This window comes from Nannospalax galili, unplaced genomic scaffold (genome assembly GCF_000622305.1).
Source record: "Nannospalax galili isolate Female #2095 unplaced genomic scaffold, S.galili_v1.0 scaffold634, whole genome shotgun sequence".
NCBI lineage: Eukaryota > Metazoa > Chordata > Mammalia > Rodentia > Spalacidae > Nannospalax > Nannospalax galili.
Window position 1 is genome coordinate 3,342,430 of NW_008336853.1, and position 17,755 is coordinate 3,360,184.

At 51.1% G+C, this 17,755-nt stretch overlaps 1 protein-coding gene across 1 annotated transcript in view; it reads left to right on the forward strand.

The window, feature by feature from the left end:
• Sdk2 (sidekick cell adhesion molecule 2) overlaps positions 1 to 17,755 on the forward strand; it is a 299,575-nt gene that overhangs the window by 246,249 nt on the left and 35,571 nt on the right. The window contains exons 28-36 of the mRNA XM_029562667.1: positions 295 to 393; positions 3,073 to 3,267; positions 4,668 to 4,869; positions 6,136 to 6,239; positions 6,616 to 6,686; positions 7,628 to 7,763; positions 9,355 to 9,411; positions 10,553 to 10,654; positions 10,784 to 10,899. Coding sequence (XP_029418527.1) covers positions 295 to 393; positions 3,073 to 3,267; positions 4,668 to 4,869; positions 6,136 to 6,239; positions 6,616 to 6,686; positions 7,628 to 7,763; positions 9,355 to 9,411; positions 10,553 to 10,654; positions 10,784 to 10,899 — 1,082 coding nt within the window. The remainder of the gene's footprint in view (positions 1 to 294; positions 394 to 3,072; positions 3,268 to 4,667; positions 4,870 to 6,135; positions 6,240 to 6,615; positions 6,687 to 7,627; positions 7,764 to 9,354; positions 9,412 to 10,552; positions 10,655 to 10,783; positions 10,900 to 17,755) is intronic.

Sequence of the window (17,755 nt, forward strand, 5' to 3'; positions counted from 1 at the left end):
AAAAACACAGACCCAGGTAGTGCCTACCTGCCCATTCTGAAAACACGTGTATGGACCCATGGAACCCAAGGAAGCTGGAATCTTGAATCCCCATCAAATAACTAAGGCCTGTTTGGGGAGTAGACACACCTCATCCCACCTTTCCTGCTAAATGGCCCTGATTTTGAGGGTAGATGGGCTTTGTTCTCATTTGCTTGGAGATGTACTGCATATGAACCCCCTCCCCTGCTGCTCTTCTGGGCCTGGACTTAAGGTGGAGCAGCAGCCTCATCTCCTCCCTTCTGTCCCCTCCAGTCCCAGGCCCACCCATGGGCATCCTGTTCCCAGAGGTGAGAACCACATCAGTGCGGCTTATCTGGCAGCCCCCCGCAACCCCCAATGGCATCATACTGGGTAAGCATGAGCCCTTTCCTGACCCCTTCCTGGGTGGGAAGGAGAAGGTAGCCTGCTATAAAGGATGCAGACACAGAACAGGCCTAGAAGCAGCTACATCTCCTGAAGAATAGGATCTGAAGAGCCAGGCACAATGGTTCATACCTATAATCCCGTGGGAAGTGGAGACAGAAAAATTAATTCAAGGTCATCCTCTGCTACATAGCAAGTTCAAGGCCACCCTAGGCTACTTGAGACAGTCTGTTAAAAAAGAGAGGGAGGGAGGGAGGGAGGGAGGGAGGGAGAGAAAGAAGCTACATCTCCTGAAGAATAGGATCTGAAGAGCCAGGCATGATGGTTCTTACCTATAATCCCGTGGGAAGTGGAGACAGAAAAATTAATTCAAGGTCATCCTCTGCTACATAGCAAGTTCAAGGCCACCCTAGGCTACTTGAGACAGTCTGTTAAAAAAGAGAGGGAGGGAGGGAGGGAGGGAGGGAGGGAGAGAAAGAAGAAAGAAAGAAAGAAAGAAAGAAAGAAAGAAAGAAAGAAAGAAAGAAAGAAAGAAAGAAAGAAAGAAAGAGAAAGAACAGGACTAGAGAGATGATTCAGCAGTTAAGAACACTGATTGATCTTGTAGAGAATCCAGGATCAGTTCCCAGCACCCACGTGGCAGCTAACAACCATTCATAACTACAGTTCCAAGGGATCTGACACCCTCTTCTCATCTCCAGAGGCATTGCATGACATGGGTGCACTTACACACATGCAGGCAATACATTCATACACATAAAATAATAAAAATAATAAACAAAATCTGAAGAGCCAGATGTGGTGCATACTTGTAATCCCAGTCTTCATGAGGGAAAGGCAAGAGGTTTGCTGTAAATTCAAGGCCATATTGGGCTACATAGCAAGTGCTAGCCCAGCCAAGTCTGCAAAGGAAGGCCCTCTCTCAAAATAGTGATGATGATGATAATGGGCTCTCAGTCTTTGTCCTAGTTCCTTTCCTGTTGCTGTGATAAAGTACCCTGTCAAAAGCTACTTAAGGGAGAAAGGGTTTATTGGCTCACAGTTCCAGGCTATAGTCCATTGTTTGTAGAAAGCCACAACAGCATGAGCTTAGGGAAGCTGATCACGTGACACCCACCACTGAGCACAGAGAGCAGTGAACGAATGCAGGCTTCTACTCAGCTGGCCCCCTCCACTCCACATGTTCCAGGATGTCCCACCCAAGGAATGGTCCCACCACAATTAAAATGGGTCTTCCCATATCAGTGAACATAATCAAGGCACTCCCTCACAGACATTCTCAGAGGGTGATGTTAATCCAGGCAATCCCTCACAGGTGTGCCCAGAGGCCTCCAAGGTGTCCAGTTGACAATGAACGCTGACCATCACAGGCTTACTTCTCCTGATAGAAGTTCCAACTCATCACAGTATCTGTGACAGGACAAGGGCAAGGTTCAGATCTCTTATAGATCATGCATTGTCCTCATGCATCTCAGAGCTCCCGACTGCCCCTTGCCAGCTGGCCAGCTGGTAAACCTTGGCCAAGCAAGGTGAGCTGCTGGGAAATCAGAAAGGAAGCTTCAGGTAAACAGCTTCATTTCACTTTTAAAATTCCCTAAGCATGTTCACATAGGTGTGCATACATGCATGTGCGCACACACACACACACACACTTGTGATGGCAACAGCTATGTGAACTTAACCAAGGCTACTCCCCACACTACCACAGCATCAGCTCCTCACCATTAAAAAGACATCTTGGCAGGGCATAGTGATGCCCACCAGTACTCCAGCTATTAAAATGTTGAGTCAGGGGATGGCGTGAGGAGTTCGAGACCAGCCTGGACACCTTATCTCAAAACAATTTTTTAAATAAACAACACACACACAAAAGATAGCTTGGGGGTTGGAGAGATGGCTGAGTAGATAAGAGCACTGGCTGCTCTTGCAGAGGACCCAAGTTCAGTTTCCAGCACCCACATGATGGATCAGTGACTCCAGTTCCAAGGGATCCAACGCCCTCTTTTGACCTCTGTGGGCATTGCACACATGTGGTACACTTACATACATGCAGGCAAAACACTCATAAAAATATAAATAAACTTTTAAAGGTAGTTTGATTGCTGGGCGTGGTGGCATATGCCTGTAATCCCAGCACTTGGGAGGCAGAAGCAGGTGGATCTCTATGAGTCCAAGACCAGCCTGGTCTACATAGTGAGTTCCAGGCCAGATGAGGTTGCAGGGAGACCCTGTCTCAAAAAGACAAAAAAAAAAAAGTAGTCTGATATACCTGCACCTGGTCCAAGGCTCTGTTTTGGACATGTGCCACACTAATACTGGAGGAATGACATTTTATCAGAAGATAAAATGATGGGAATGTGAAGTTCTTTAGACTAGAAAATTTTAAGCTATTGTTCCAGAGCCACCACTTGCCAGCAGATGGCTTGGCCTCTCTCATCCTCAGTCTCCTACTTAGACTGATATGGGGGTCTCTGACCCTGTGCATTGAGCCCCATCTTACCCCCAAGTCCATACTTCCCAACTGCAACTGAGGTTGCAAGAGTGACCAGAGCCAAAGCAGCCCAACTACAGGTGCTGCTGTGGCCAGATAGGGAAGGGTCCTCTTGCAAAGCACTAGGACAGCTTACTGTGCTGTCCAGCACAGCCCACTCCCTCCCTTCCCCACAGCCTACCAGATCACACATCGTCTCAACGCCACCACAGCCAACACCGCTACAGTGGAGGTCCTGGCACCCAGCGCCCGCCAGTACACAGCCACGGGCCTCAAACCCGAGTCTATCTACCTATTCCGCATCACAGCTCAGACCCGCAAAGGCTGGGGAGAAGCCGCTGAAGCCTTGGTAGTAACCACAGAGAAGAGAGGTGACTGCCGTGGGGCTGGGGAGGCCTGGAGGGCGGGGTAGGGGCCCCGCAGCCCACCCAGGTACACTGAACATCTCCTAGGGGGTGGCTGGAACCAGCCAATGAGGAACTGCATTGACTTGGTCTGTAGTGGAAAAGGAGCACCAGTCTTTGAGTCAAGGTCAGGGAGGAGTCTAGCCATCTTACAGAGCTGAGCTGGGGGTCCCCCAGGTTCCTGCTCTGCTCTAGGTTTCTATAGGATGGCTGGAGCCTGGGGCTTAGCTTGGTTGGTAGAGTGGTTGCCTAGCATACATGAAGCTCCAGCACGACATAAACCAATGTGGTGGTAAATGCTTGTAACCCCAGCATTGTAATTTGAGAGGTAGAGGCAGAAGAGTCAGGAGTTCAAGGTCATCCTCAGCTACACAGCAAGTTTGAGACCATGTCTCAAAAAATTAAAATAGCCAGGCATGGTGGCTGGCGCACCTTTAATCCCAGCACTCGGGAGGCAGAGGCAGGCAGAGCTCTGTGAGTTCAAGGCCAGCCTGGTCTACATAGTGAGTTCCAGGACAGGTGGGGCTACAGGGAGACCCTGTCTCAAAAAGACCAAAAAAAATTGAAATAAATAATACTAAAAGGGATAGTTAGTGAGCATCCTTTCTCCCCCTCCCATCCCCTTCAGAGCCATGGTCTTGTTCAGCTGGGTGGAGGATCCAGGCTGTCACTGTTGTGCTCCTCTAAGCAGGCACCTTGACCAAGCATGGGCTCCCTAAAATGCAAGCCTGGGCCCCCAATTGGGTTGAAAGTGATCTGTTGAAAAATGTCCCCAAGAAAAACCAGCAGGACAGTGGTTCTCAACCAAGGGCTTCTTTGCTTCTAGGGGATAGGGGGCAGCATCTGGAGAAATCTGGGCTGTTGTCCAAGCTGGGGGGAGATGCTCCTGGCATTGAGTAGGTAGAAGCAGGGAGCTCCTAAGGATCCTGCAATCACAAGGCAGCCCCACTATAGACAAGCATCAAGTCCAAAGCCTATAACATTGAGCTGGGAAGCCTGTAGTCGAGGCGGGTGGCTGAGAAAAGGGAGCAGAGCCCTGACGCAGCAGGAGTGAATTCCCATGGGGAAGCATGGCTCTGACACACTCAGGGACAGTTCAGGTCCCATCTCTGTCACAGGCAGGAGCAAATGTATTTGCAACTCCTCAGTCAGAGATTGTCATAGGAGGCATGAATTCCCAGGCTCTGGCAGCTGAGGGTGGGTCTCACCTGGAGACTCACATGCCGACTGCTGGCAGAAATCATGCAAGGCCCATGTTCATGGAAATGGCATGGAGAGGAAGTGTCTGGCCTTGAGAAACTGCAGTCTCTCCACCACCACCCTACCCAGGCTCCTCTGGTTCACCTGCCCCCTGCCCTGCCTCCCAGACCGCCCACAGCCCCCCAGCAAGCCCGTGGTGCAGCAGGAGGATGTGAAAGCACGCAGTGTGCTGCTGTCCTGGGAGCCGGGCAGTGACGGGCTGTCCCCAGTGCGCTACTACACCATCCAGACCCGAGAGCTGCCCAGCGGCAGGTGGGCGCTGCACTCAGCCTCTGTGAGCCACAACGCCTCTGCCTTCACTGTGGACAGGTGAGGTGGGGTTCACACTCACATCTCCATTCCCTTCCCTAGTGGGGACAAGCACCTCGAGTGGTCCTTGAGTGAGGGAGGGTGGGACTTCTGAGAACACTTCAGCTGGCCACCCAGATCTTCCTCAGCTCAGCCCACACTCATACCCCCTCAGCATCTGTAGGAACCCCATAGGACTGTCTGTGTTAATTATCTGCGGAGCCTGGCCAGGCCCCCTCAGTGGAGCATTTGCCATCCTTCATTACTGATTCTCCCAGTAGCCCTGTACCATCCTCCCATCTTTAATAGGGGTGCAGAGCTTCTCTCCAAATCTCTGGCCTGAATTTAATTCTTCGTGGTTATATTTTTTATATTCTAGTTGATGTGACTGAGAACTTAAGCAAGCCTTCCCCCACCCCCTTCCCTGGCCCTGTAAATCAAGAAGAAAGACATTTGTTGGGGGAAAACAAACAAGGCTCACAGAGAGAGTGCTCTTTCTCTCTGAGGATTTCCCACCGCCCTCCAAAAAATTCACTGACTTTGGGAAAGAAAGCACAGCTTGCATGGGACTATTTAGAGAGGGAGGCGTGGGTACTTTTATAGCTCCCTAGTCTTGGAAACATGACCTAGGTAGACATGTGTCCCTGGAGATGTAGATGTCTTATCATTACAGCAAAATGCACCCCAAGCAGGCATGGTGTGGGGGCCTGGCCTGGGCGCTCAGCACCCCAGGGCCTGTCCCAATTTGATCCCTTCCTGAGCCTCCATATTTTCAGCTGTGTGGTAAGTTATCACACACACACCCATTTCCCCCTCACTTTCCCCCAGCAGGAATAAACAGGTGAGACACCCGCCCTCATCATGGTGGCAGTATGGGCAAGGTCTTCTGGGACACTGCCTTAGTCAGATTTTATCACTGACAAATTCTTGAAAGTGGCAACTTAAAAGGAAAAAGGATTTATTTTGGCTCACGGTTTCAGAGGCTTCAAATCCAAGGTCCGTTGGATCAGCTTTGCACAATGGTAGGGCAGAAAAACATAGTGATAGGAGCATGTGGCAGAGGCTCATGGCAGCCAGGAAGCAGAGAGATCAAGAGGGACCAGTAGGGAACACAACATACCCTTTCAAGGGTACTCAGTTCTCCACTTCCTCCAGTGAGGCTGTACCTCCTGAAGTTTCTGTTTCCCAAACCACGCCACCAGTCTTCAACACATGAGCTCCTGGGGGACATTTCATACTCAGTCACAGTGGACACCTTGGTCACTGGACCCCCAATTCCCTCCACAGGCTCAAGCCCTTTACATCCTACAAGTTCCGAGTGAAGGCAACTAATGACATCGGGGACAGTGAGTTCAGCGAGGAGTCAGAGTCACTGACTACCCTGCAGGCTGGTCAGTATCACCTCCCTGCTTGGGTCTCTTGGTCTTGACCATGATTGCTTTCTGGGTCCAGGGGGGTGCTTCTGTGAGAGAGGCCTCTGAGGGTGAGAGATCGGTCACTAGGCCCACTAGACCCCTCGGCCCCTGCACCCAGCAGCAGCCTAATGTCTGGCTTCTGAGGGGTTCTGAGCCCCTGGGTTTGGGCTAGGGTCAGGCCTCCTGTTCACTCTGGCTATTTAGTCTACAGAAGTTGGGTTGGTGGGCATACAAGGTGACTTAAGTGGGACCTGCCTATCAATCCAGTGTTGGCAGAATCTGGTCCCTGTGGGCTCCTGGGTGGGACTTATACTCCAACTCCCACAGTCTACCTCTCCACCTCTCTCCACAGCTCCAGATGAGGCACCCACCATCCTGTCAGTGACCCCCCACACCACCACCTCCGTGCTAGTCCGATGGCAGGTACAGCTAAGTGGGCGGGGTGGGTTCATCTTTGAGAGTACAGATGAGCTCTTGGCTCAGAAATCTAACAGTCCATACCAGGACTGTCCAGTTCTCCACTCCAGAGCACACAGGAAAAACATGAGAAATTCAGTCATGTACACATCATAGAGCATTCCATACACATATGTACACACATGCATGCACACTCCACTTCTAGATATATACCCCAGGCACATGAGCCCCAAGACACCCAGGTCTGTTGAATCCTTGTGCAGAAAGGCATTTGGGGGGTGGGGGGGCTGGAGAGCTGGCTCAGCGGGTGCTGGGACTCGAATCCAGGTCCTCTGCAAGAGCAGCCAGTGCTCTTAACCACTGAGCCATCTCTCCAGCTCCTGTACAGATTTTTCTTAGAAGGAGGTATCATAAAGAAAATAGTTTCCACTTAGCAATGCCTGTTCTCCAACTCAGCTGAGGACAGGAGCAGAAGGCAAAGGACTTGGAAAGAGGCCGTGCACACGGGCACACTCATTAGTGTGCGTGCTGTAGAGCAGGAGAGGACTTAATTCATGGGAAACTCCAGGAATTGCTGGCCGGGTGGTCATCAGGGAGCAGTAGGCCCCAGAAGGCCAGAGGTAGATCCCAGAGTTCCTGGACTAGCAACAGCTGGTATCCCCAGAGTGTGTTTCCAGGCCTAAATGTCTTTTCCACACAGCTGTGTGATTGTGGACACGAGCCTTGGCATCTCTGAGCCTGTTTCCTGCTCTGTTAAAGTGAAATTGCATAGTGATGCCTACTGTTCCCCACCTCAGAGGAAATGGAACACCCTCTTTGGAAATGCTCCAAGTTGTCCTAATTTCTTTTCCTGGTTGGGAACCAGAGAGGCCTGATGGGCTGAGACAGTGAAGTGGGGGAAGCAGTAGTCAGGGTCCCTCCCCATGTTCTGTCCCCTGTCCCTGCAGCCACCAGCTGAAGACAAGATCAATGGCATCCTCCTGGGCTTCCGAATTCGGTACAGGGAGCTGCTCTACGAGGGGCTGAGGGGCTTCACTCTCCGAGGCATCAACAACCCCGGGGCCAAGTGGGCGGAGCTCACATGTGAGTAGCATTCCTTGGGCCTTGGGGAGGGAAGGGTACGCACACATCTCCCTGCTCCAAAATTCCTGGTTCCCTTGAGTCTGCTGTCAACCCTGCCTCCCTCCCCTGTGTGCATCTCACCCTACCCCATTCATTTAGTTGCTGAGCATTTATTGATCATCTCTACATACCCCAAAACACTAAGGGCATACCAGTGATCAAACAGACAGGGTCCCTAACCTTTCGGAGCGTGCTGATGGAGGAAGTCAACCGTGTGACACATCTAGAGCCACTGGCTTGACAGTGTGGGGAAAATGTTCTAGAAGGGTACGAAAGGGGTCTCTTGACGTGGAAGGATGATTGTAGGTTAGGCAGGCAAATGTATGTGGGGGAGCCACCAGCTTAGAAGGATGATCAGCCTCAAAAACTACCCCCCGCCACCAAAAGCAGCACTCAATGTCCCTCCTCTTCACCCAGGAAGTCACCATCCTGCCCTAGAGTCAAGGAAGCCAGCCTTCGAGCACAGGGGAAGCAAAGAACAGCACAGGCATGCCAGTGGAAATCCCGGGGAGAGAGGATGCTGGGAGTCATGAGGGAAGGGTCTGCTCATCATAAGAGAAGCTAGCAGGAGAGGAGGGCAGCCTGGGACCCTCTGGGCTACGGTGCTACCTCCCATAATTCTCCTGAGTGGACTTTGAATTCAGAGGCTATTTAGGTAGCATGGGAGGAGATGGCTTGCCCATGGCGGGTGTGGTGGGGATCAGAGGCAGGAAGATCTGTCAGGGGCTGTCGTGATAACATAGCAAAATAAGAGGCTGAGCCAATGAGGCAGGCTGGGAACTCAGTGGAAGACCAGTTTGGGAGGGGACGTGCCATGGGCATGTACTCCACAGGGCTCCATGTTCCATTCAAGGAAGAGAGGGGGAGGCAGGCAGGAGAGGGGGAGGGAGTGTAGAGGATTGCGGGGGGCGGCACTGCTCATCAAAAGAGAAGCTCGCAGGAGAGGGGGCCAGCCTAGGACCCTCTGGGCTACAGTGCTACCTCCCATAATTCTCCTAAGCCTTTGGAACCTCGGCTTCTGGGAACATTCACAGACAAGAAAATGACTGAAGAGAGAGCAAAGGCTTATTAATAGAGAAACTTGGAAGCACCTGATCCAACAGCTCATGCTATTTTCTTTATTTATTTGGGCCAACATGCGCTTGTGGTTGTGATTTTATATGGCCTGTGTATAATACAGTCATATTTCCTGCTAGTAAAATTGTTTCTGGTTCATATGAGAAAATTGACGATGCCAGTATTTCACTGTGGTTTTCCAAGAGCTGCACTGTGAAACCAGGGAGCCAGTTGGGATGGGAGAGTCCCCCAGAACTGCCCCCAGGGTTACCAGGGTCACCTTGGTCAGTACACACTAAGACAGAAACAGCAATGTTGTAGGAGTTACCCCCTTCCTGACCCCTGACTCGGCACTGGGAATTGGAAATACTCCCCCTGGCTGCTCCATTGCCAGCCTTCTCCTCCATCCCAGGCCTGGCTGGTTCCCCGTGGGTGGGATGCCTGTGTACACTAACCTGTCTGCTATCTCCCTGGCCTCTCACCTCCTGCCCCCCAGCCTTGTACTCCATGCGGAACCTGACCCGGCCCAACCTCACGCTGTACGAGCTGGACAGTAAGTCCCCTTGCATGGTGGCCCCACATGGCCCAGGCCTCCAGGGATTGGGGGCGTGGGGGGACAGTCCTCAGGAGTGCCTGGATCTCGGCCAAGCAAGGTACACATCCAATGTGCTTAAAAACCAGGACCACCTGGAACACACATCACTGTTAAGCACATGAAACAGGAGGCATTTGTCGGGGACCCTTCCAAGTCTACCCTGTGGGTATCTGGTAGAAAAGGAAGGCTACTGACTTGAATGGAATGGGAGGACAGCAGGTGAGCTGGGCAATGGGCAAGCGTCTACATTGCTACTGCTTGACTTGACCCATCCAAAGCAGGTTGGGTCTAGCTGTCTCTCTAGTGCTGTCTGATGCTCCTTGTCAGGAACACTCCAAGCTCCAGTCTGTCCTCTCCTGGCTCACCCTGTCCCTTGCTCTGTTTCTGAAACCTCAGTAGGTCAACCTGAAGTCCAGACTGCTTTGCTTCCCTCCTCAGCCTGAGCCTATATTCAATGACGGAATAATCACCCTGGGGAAGGAGTAGGAGGGAGCCAGAGAGATCAGAGTTTAGAGGACGGGAGGCCATCTAGGCCACCGTGAACAGGGGCAGCATCTCCCACCCAGGTTGATTGATTTTTTACAGCAGCTTCCCTCCACCAAACACCCCAAACTTGGCTGATGCATGGGGTTTCTTGATCCAGAATTCACGTCCCACAAGCCCTTTCCCTCTAGGATGGAACTGTTGGGGAGCTGGAGTATATTCAGTGATAGAGCTTGTATTCAGCATTGGAGAGACCCTGAGGTCCATCCCCAGCACCCAAAGAACAGAAAGAGTTGATGGTTCGGGACAGGTGGGAACAGAGCTGGGGCACAGCTGGAAATGCTCTACCTGCCATAGTGGAAAGAGGACAGAAAAGGAAGGTTCGACCCTCCGGCCTAGGGTACCTAGGACTGTTAATACTGTCTCAATGGTGTTCACTTGGAGATTCAACTGTGTTGTCCCGAGCATACATCGGGAGCATTGTGTCATGTGTCCAGATGGGCAGGGTGGGACCTGAACATCTGGGGCCTACCTCCCTCCCCTGCAGCCTCCAGCCTCCGTGGAAGACGCCTTCCACAAGGCCCATGACCTCTGTGTTTCCCACTCTCGCCCACAGATCTGAGCAAGCACAGGCGCTATGAGATCCGGATGAGTGTGTACAACGCGGTGGGTGAGGGGCCCTTGAGCCCACCACAGGAGGTCTTTGTTGGGGAGGCAGGTAAGTTTGCCCTCGTGAGGCCCAGTCAGAGCAGGTACAGGATCTGGGGTCCCCACCCTGCCCTAATTCGCCTCTCATTCCTGAGCTCACCCCCTCAAGCACTCACTCACTACCCTCCTTGCCCTCCAGTACCCACAGCAGCGCCACAGAACGTGGCCATCCACAGTGCCACCGCCACACAGCTGGATGTGACCTGGGAGCCACCCCCGCCGGACAACCAGAACGGAGACATCCAAGGATACAAGGTGCGGGTGCTCTGGCAGAGCAGTGGGGTGCAAAGGGACAAGAGGACCGGTGGGGAGCTGGGCGAGTGGGAAGAGGTCCAAAGCCCAGCCTCCGTGCAGCCAGGTGTTTGCCCTCAGGCTGTACTGCACACCTGTGGCCTTGGCTTTCTCACCCAGCTGACAAACATAAATCTTGTGCAATTGGAGCAAAATAACACTCATCCTCCCCAGCATCCTGAGGCACGCAGATCTTCGATGCAAAGAACTCCTGCCACACCTCAGCTTATTCCTCTCTAAGGTGCACACCATGTCCCACCACCTCCAGACCCATAGGCACTTAAGATTTCTGAGGGTGGAGGGCTGGAGATGTAGCTCAGCTGGTAGAGTGCTTGCTTAGCATGTACAAAGCCCTGGGTTGGAACCTCCGCACCACATAAACCGGGTGAGCTGGTACACACCTGTAATCCCAACATTCAGGAGGTCCAGGCAGGAGAATCAGAAGTTCAAAGTCATCCTTGGCGTCATACAAGTTCAAGGCTAGGCTGGGCTACATGACACCCTGTCCCCAAAAAGAAATTCTAACAGGTTCTTGCCCTTCCCCCAATTATAACACTGATATTAATTGTATGGTCCGTTTGCAAAACAGTACCATTGGCCAGTGTTTTAAAATCTGCTTCAAAGTCATCTCTAGACTTGGGATACTGTGTTATGGTGGGTTTCATATTGACAGTGCCCTGGAACTCTCTCAGCCTACTGAAAGCCCTTGGAAGCTACTACATTATGGGCTTTGATACCCATTTATCAGGTGAGGAAACTGAGGCCCAATTGATGTTGGCTGGAGAGGTCACGAACTAGTAGGTGTCAGAATCCTACATTTGACTCCAACAGGGAGGAAGCTGAGCACACAATCCATAGAGGAGGCAGTGTGCAGGAAAAGAGAGTCTCCCCAGCCGGAGCACACAGCCCTTGGCTTGCCTTCTTAGTGTCCAGGAGACTCGAGACTCTGACTCCTGGTGCTTAGATGGTATTACATAAAAACCACTCCGCCACGCAAAGGCCCTGGGGATCTGGGTGTGCAGAGTGCAGGACTTGATGGCTTACTGGCCTAGCCCCTCATTCCGCAGGTGGCAATCCAGGGTGAAGCACTTTTTCTGCCACACAGCCTGTTGAGACAGGCCACCCTGATGTAAGACAGAATCCAGTATAGGCACCTTTTCCATAGGGGGGGGCCTGAAGGAGGGAGGGAGGGAGGGAGGAGGGAGGAGGGACAAACCTTGCCAAGGAAGCTCTGAAGATGGGTGACACCCTCAAATCTTTGCCCAGGAGTGCCAGCTGGGAAGACTAAATATTGCACCCCTAGCATATGCCTCCCAAGGGAAGGGAGGCACTGGGCAGAGCCAGACGCAGTGTGGCAGCCACCAGACTGTTGAGGTTTGAAGGTGTCAAGTTAACATACAGATCCAGGAAATGTGTGGGTGCACAGGCAGCCTATAGAACACAGCGGATGTCTGTGGGTTCCTGAAAACATCGGCCATACCTGGATGTGAACTGGAGAGACAGAATGGCCACCTCCTGGACACGTGCTAATCAGTGTTTCAGTAAGAGCGCCATTCACAGGAAATGATGCGTTCACATCAGCAGGCAGCTGAGGATGATGCTCAGTTGGTAGAGAGTTTACCTAGCATGTGCAAAACCCAGGGTACCAATCCCCAGCCCCGCACAAACCGGGTGTGATGGTGTACACCTGTGATCCCAGCCCTCAGGAGGTGGCGGCAGGAGGATCAGAAGTTCAAGGTCATCCTTTGCTACACAGCAAGTTCAAGGTCAGCCTGAGATACATTAGACCCTCACTCAAAAAAACAAACAAGGAAGTAGAACGGCCGTGACTATGGAGCTGGGGACCGAGAGGCAACAAGGACAGCCCCATGGCTAGGACATTGGAAGGAAAAGAGGAGACTGAGCAGACCTGCAGTCTGGCTTCATGGATGGTCATTTCAAGACATCCTCTGGCCACCGAGGAGGACACACAGTAGGATGTGCAAGTAGAGATCAAGAGAGAGGCTCTAAGCCAGAAATGTGAACCGTGGAATCCTCAGCACATAGAAGGTGCTGGAACGCATGAGCCTAGACAGACAGATGGAAAACAAAGAAATTCCAAACCTGAGCCCTGGGATGGAAAACTGAGTAATGACTCAGCCCACTCCTGGAAGGAGGGAAAATCAGATTGCCAGCTCCTGTTGAGAGAAAGCGAGCAAGTACAACCCGGGGAGCAATTGTGCAGGGTGTTAAGAAAGAGTTACAAGCCAGCTGCTTTCCGATTCTTGATTGGTTTTATCTAAGATGCTGGAAGGGGATGTGATTCAGTTGGTAGAGTGCTTGCCTAGCATGAGGAAGCCTAGGGTTTGATCCCTAGCACCACATACAGGTATGGTGGCATACGCCCGTAATGCTAGCACTAGAGAGGTAGAGGCAGAAGGATCAGAAGTTCCTCAGCTACATCGTGAGTTCAAGGCCAGCCTGCCTTACATGAGATCCTGTCCAAAAATTAAAAATTCAGGAATCAGGTCAGATGATTCCATTTAAAGAGACACGGAGTCATGGCGATACACACCTTTGATCCCAGCACTCTGGAGGCAGAGGCAGGTGGATCTCTGAGTTTGAGGCCAGACACATATTCTCAAAAATAAATTATGGGGACTAGAAAGATGGCTCAGTGGTTAAGAGCACTGGCTGCTCTTGTTCAATTCCCAGCACCCCCATGGTGGCTAACAACCATCTGAAACTCCAGTTCCAGGGGAATTCGACATCCTCTTCCGACTTCCACTGGCATTCCATGACATGGGTGTACTTACATACATGCAGGCAATACACCCATACACATAAAATAATAATATTTTTTTTTTACTTTTTAAAAAATAGCCGGGCGTGGTGGCACACGCCTTTAATCCCAGCACTCGGGAGGCAGAGGCAGGTGGATCTCTGTGAGTTCAAGGCCAGCCTGGTCTACATAGTGAGTTCTAGGACAGCTGGGGCTACAAGGAGACCCTGTCTCAAAAAGACCAAAAAATTAATTAATTAAAAGGTGAGCCAGGGGGCCAGATGTTGTGGTGCATGCCTGTCATCCAAGTTCTAGGGGACAGCTGCTGAAAACAGAATGGTAAGGGGCAAGGTCAGCCTGGGCTACATATCCAGACCGTTATTCTGAAAAATAAAAGCAGCAGTTAGCACTTCCTGCTTTGCCAGGGAACCCAAGTTTAGTGCCCAGCACCCATGTTGGGTGGCTTACAACTGCCTTTAACTGCAACTCCAAGAGACCCAACACCCTCTTCTAACCTCCATGGATACTGCACTTACATGCACAAACCCATACACAGACATATATGCATAATCAAAAATAAAAAACTGACAGGCATGCTGGCGCACGCCTTTAATCCCAGCACTTGAGAGGCAGAAGCAGGCAGATCTCTGTAAGATCGAGGCCAGCCTGGTCTATATGGTGAGTTCCAGGGAACTACAGGGAGATCCTGTCTCAAGAAACAGTAAATAAATAAATATAAATAAGGGATGAGGGTGTAAGTGGTAGAGCATTTGCTCAGCATGTACAAGGCCCTGGGTTCCATCCCCAGCATCACACACACACACACACACACACACACACACACACACACATACACAGAGCAGAGGAGGACCAATTGGCATAGCCATGGTGGCAGGAGGTAGCAAAGAGCCATCTGGTTTCCCAGCTCAGGGTCCTCCACTGGGAACAAAGAGAGGGGAGTGTAGGAAACAGCTACAGTCAGCGCACCGTACCTGTGAATTTAATCAGCTGAGGATCAGAGATCTTCAAGGGAAAAGTTGTTTCCATACAGAACGTGTACAAACATTTTCTTGTTGCTGCCCCCTAAATAACACAGTCTAATGTTGATTTACATAGCCTTGACATCACGTTAGGTGTTCTTATCCGTCCAGAGATGGTGGAACCCACAAGAGGATGGTGTATGCCATACACACACACACTGTGCCAGCTTACCAAGACTGGAGCATCCTTGTATTTGGGCATTGACATCTTCAGGCAGGCACAGGAAGCAGAGAGCAACTGGAAATCTGGCAAAGCTTAAGAACTCTCTAAGCCCTCCCCCAGTGACGCACTTCCTCCAGCATGGCCTCACCTCCTAAAACTTCCCAAAACAGCGCCACCAACTAGAGACAAAATGTCCAAATACTTGGAGTCCATGGGGGACGTTCTCATTCAAACCACCACATGTGTGTACCATTTGTGTGTGCATGTGTGTGCCATGTGTGTGCCTGCAAAGGCCAAAAGAGGTCATCGTATCCCCTGGAGCTGTAGTTACAGGCGGTTGTGAGCTGGCTGTTGGCAACTGAACTCAGATCCTCTGGGAGAGCAGCAAGCACTCTTAACCACTGAGCCATCTCTCCAGCCCAAGGGAGGAACTATTTATAAACCTCACATCTGGTAAGGAGGGAATAGGCAAAGCCCAGAAGGAACTCATAGAACTCCACAGCAAGAAAACAAACAACTCGACTTAAAAATGGAGCAAAGGACCCAGAATAGACCTTTCCAAAAAGAAGACAAATAAATGGCCAAGAGGGACATAGAAAGGCACTCAGCCTCACTAGCCATTAGGAAAATGGGGATCCACACCACAAAGACCAGCCACAGTGACCAACCGGGCACACGCTTGTGATCCCAGCACTCAGGAAGTGGAGGCAGGGGAATCAGGAATTCAAGGTTGTCCTCAGCTATGTAGTGAATTCAAGGCCAGCCTGGGCTACATGAGACCCTTTCTCAAACAAAACAAACCACAATGACCTGTTCCCTTCACTCTAACTTTTTGGCTATTATCAAAAAGTCAAAAGATAGGGGGCGGGCCCAGAGCAGCTCTCGGGGGGCACAGCGGCCAGCTGGCAGAGTGAAGACTGGCTAGAGACCAGCTCACCCCAGCCTGGCTGCAAGTTCCCCCCACCCAGGGATGTACTGGGCATGGCATCTGGAACCTCAAAGAACAACAGCCAGATGACCTGTGACAGAGAGATCCCAGGCTTCCTGGACACATTCCTTCAGGATTTCCCAGCCCCACTTTGCCATGGACGGCCCCAGGGACAGTGCTGAGACAGGAAGAGGTGGGAGCTGAGTTGGCTGAGCTGGCAATGGGCTTCCTGAGCAGCAGGGGCTGGAGAGATGGCTCAGCGGTTAAGAACACTGTTTGTTCTTGCAGAAGACCCGGGTTCGAATATGGGGATCCACACCACAAAGACCAGCCACAGTGACCAACCGGGCACACGCTTGTGATCCCAGCACTCAGGAAGTGGAGGCAGGGGGATCAGGAATTCAAGGTTGTCCTCAGCTATGTAATGAATTCAAGGCCAGCCTGGGCTACATGAGACCCCTTCTCAAACAAAACAAACCACAATGACCTGTCCCCTTCACTCTAACTTTTTGGCTATTATCAAAAAGTCAAAAGATAGGGGGCGGGCCCAGAGCAGCTCTCGGGGGGCACAGCGGCCAGCTGGCAGAGTGAAGACTGGCTAGAGACCAGCTCACCCCAGCCTGGCTGCAAGTTCCCCCCACCCAGGGATGTACTGGGCATGGCATCTGGAACCTCAAAGAACAACAGCCAGATGACCTGTGACAGAGAGATCCCAGGCTTCCTGGACACATTCCTTCAGGATTTCCCAGCCCCACTTTGCCATGGACGGCCCCAGGGACAGTGCTGAGACAGGAAGAGGTGGGAGCTGAGTTGGCTGAGCTGGCAATGGGCTTCCTGAGCAGCAGGGGCTGGAGAGATGGCTCAGCGGTTAAGAACACTGTTTGTTCTTGCAGAAGACCCGGGTTCGAATCCCAGCACCCACATGGCAGCTAACAACTGTCCGTAACTCCAGTTCCAAGGGATCCGACAGCCTCTTCTGACCTCCTCAGGCATTGCACGACACAGGTGGACTTACATACATGCAGGCAATATACTCATCCACATAAAATTAAAAAATAATAATTTTTAAAAAACTTTAAAAAAGTCAAAAGATAGGGCTGGAGAGTTGGCTCAGTGGCCAAGATCACTGGCTGCTCTTGCAGAGGACCCGGGTTCAATTCCCAGCACCTGTAGGGAAGCTAACAACTATCCATAACTCCATGTCTAGGGGAGTTCGATACCCCCTTCTGATCTCTATGGGCATTGCATGAAATGGGTGCACTTACATACATGCAGGCAATACTGTCATACACATAAAATATTTAAAAATTTAAAAATTTTTAAAAGCCAAATTATATCAAACAATGTGAAGAAATTAGAAGCCTGTATAGTCACTAGGAATGTAAAATGGCACAGCTGCTGTGGAAAATAATCTGGAGGTTCCTCAAAAATTTTAAAAATAGAATTGCCATATGATGAAACCATCTCGTTTCTGGGAATGCATCCAAAGGTATTGAAATCAGGATCTTGAAGAGACATTTACACTACTGTGTTTGCTGCAGTCTGAGCCACAACAGCCAAGATGGAGAGAAACCAGCACTTACCTATCATCCCAGCACCTGGGAAGTGGAGGCTTGGAGGATCACAAGGTCAAGGTCATTCTTCAATACATAGCTAGTTCCAGACCAGCCTCAGGCTACAAAAGACCCTAAGAAAAAAGAATGTGGAAACATCTAAATGTTTGTCGGTGAACAAACAGATAAAATGTGGTGTGCATGTGTATGTATAATGAAAAAAAAAGTGGAAAATTCTGCCATTTGTAGCAGTGTGGGGCCAGGCATGGTGGCACATGCCTTTAATCCCAGCACTCACAAGGCAGAAGCAGGTGAACCTCTCCAAGTTTGCAGGCACAAAGTTTGCAGGCACAAAGCCCTAGGTTTTATCCCCAT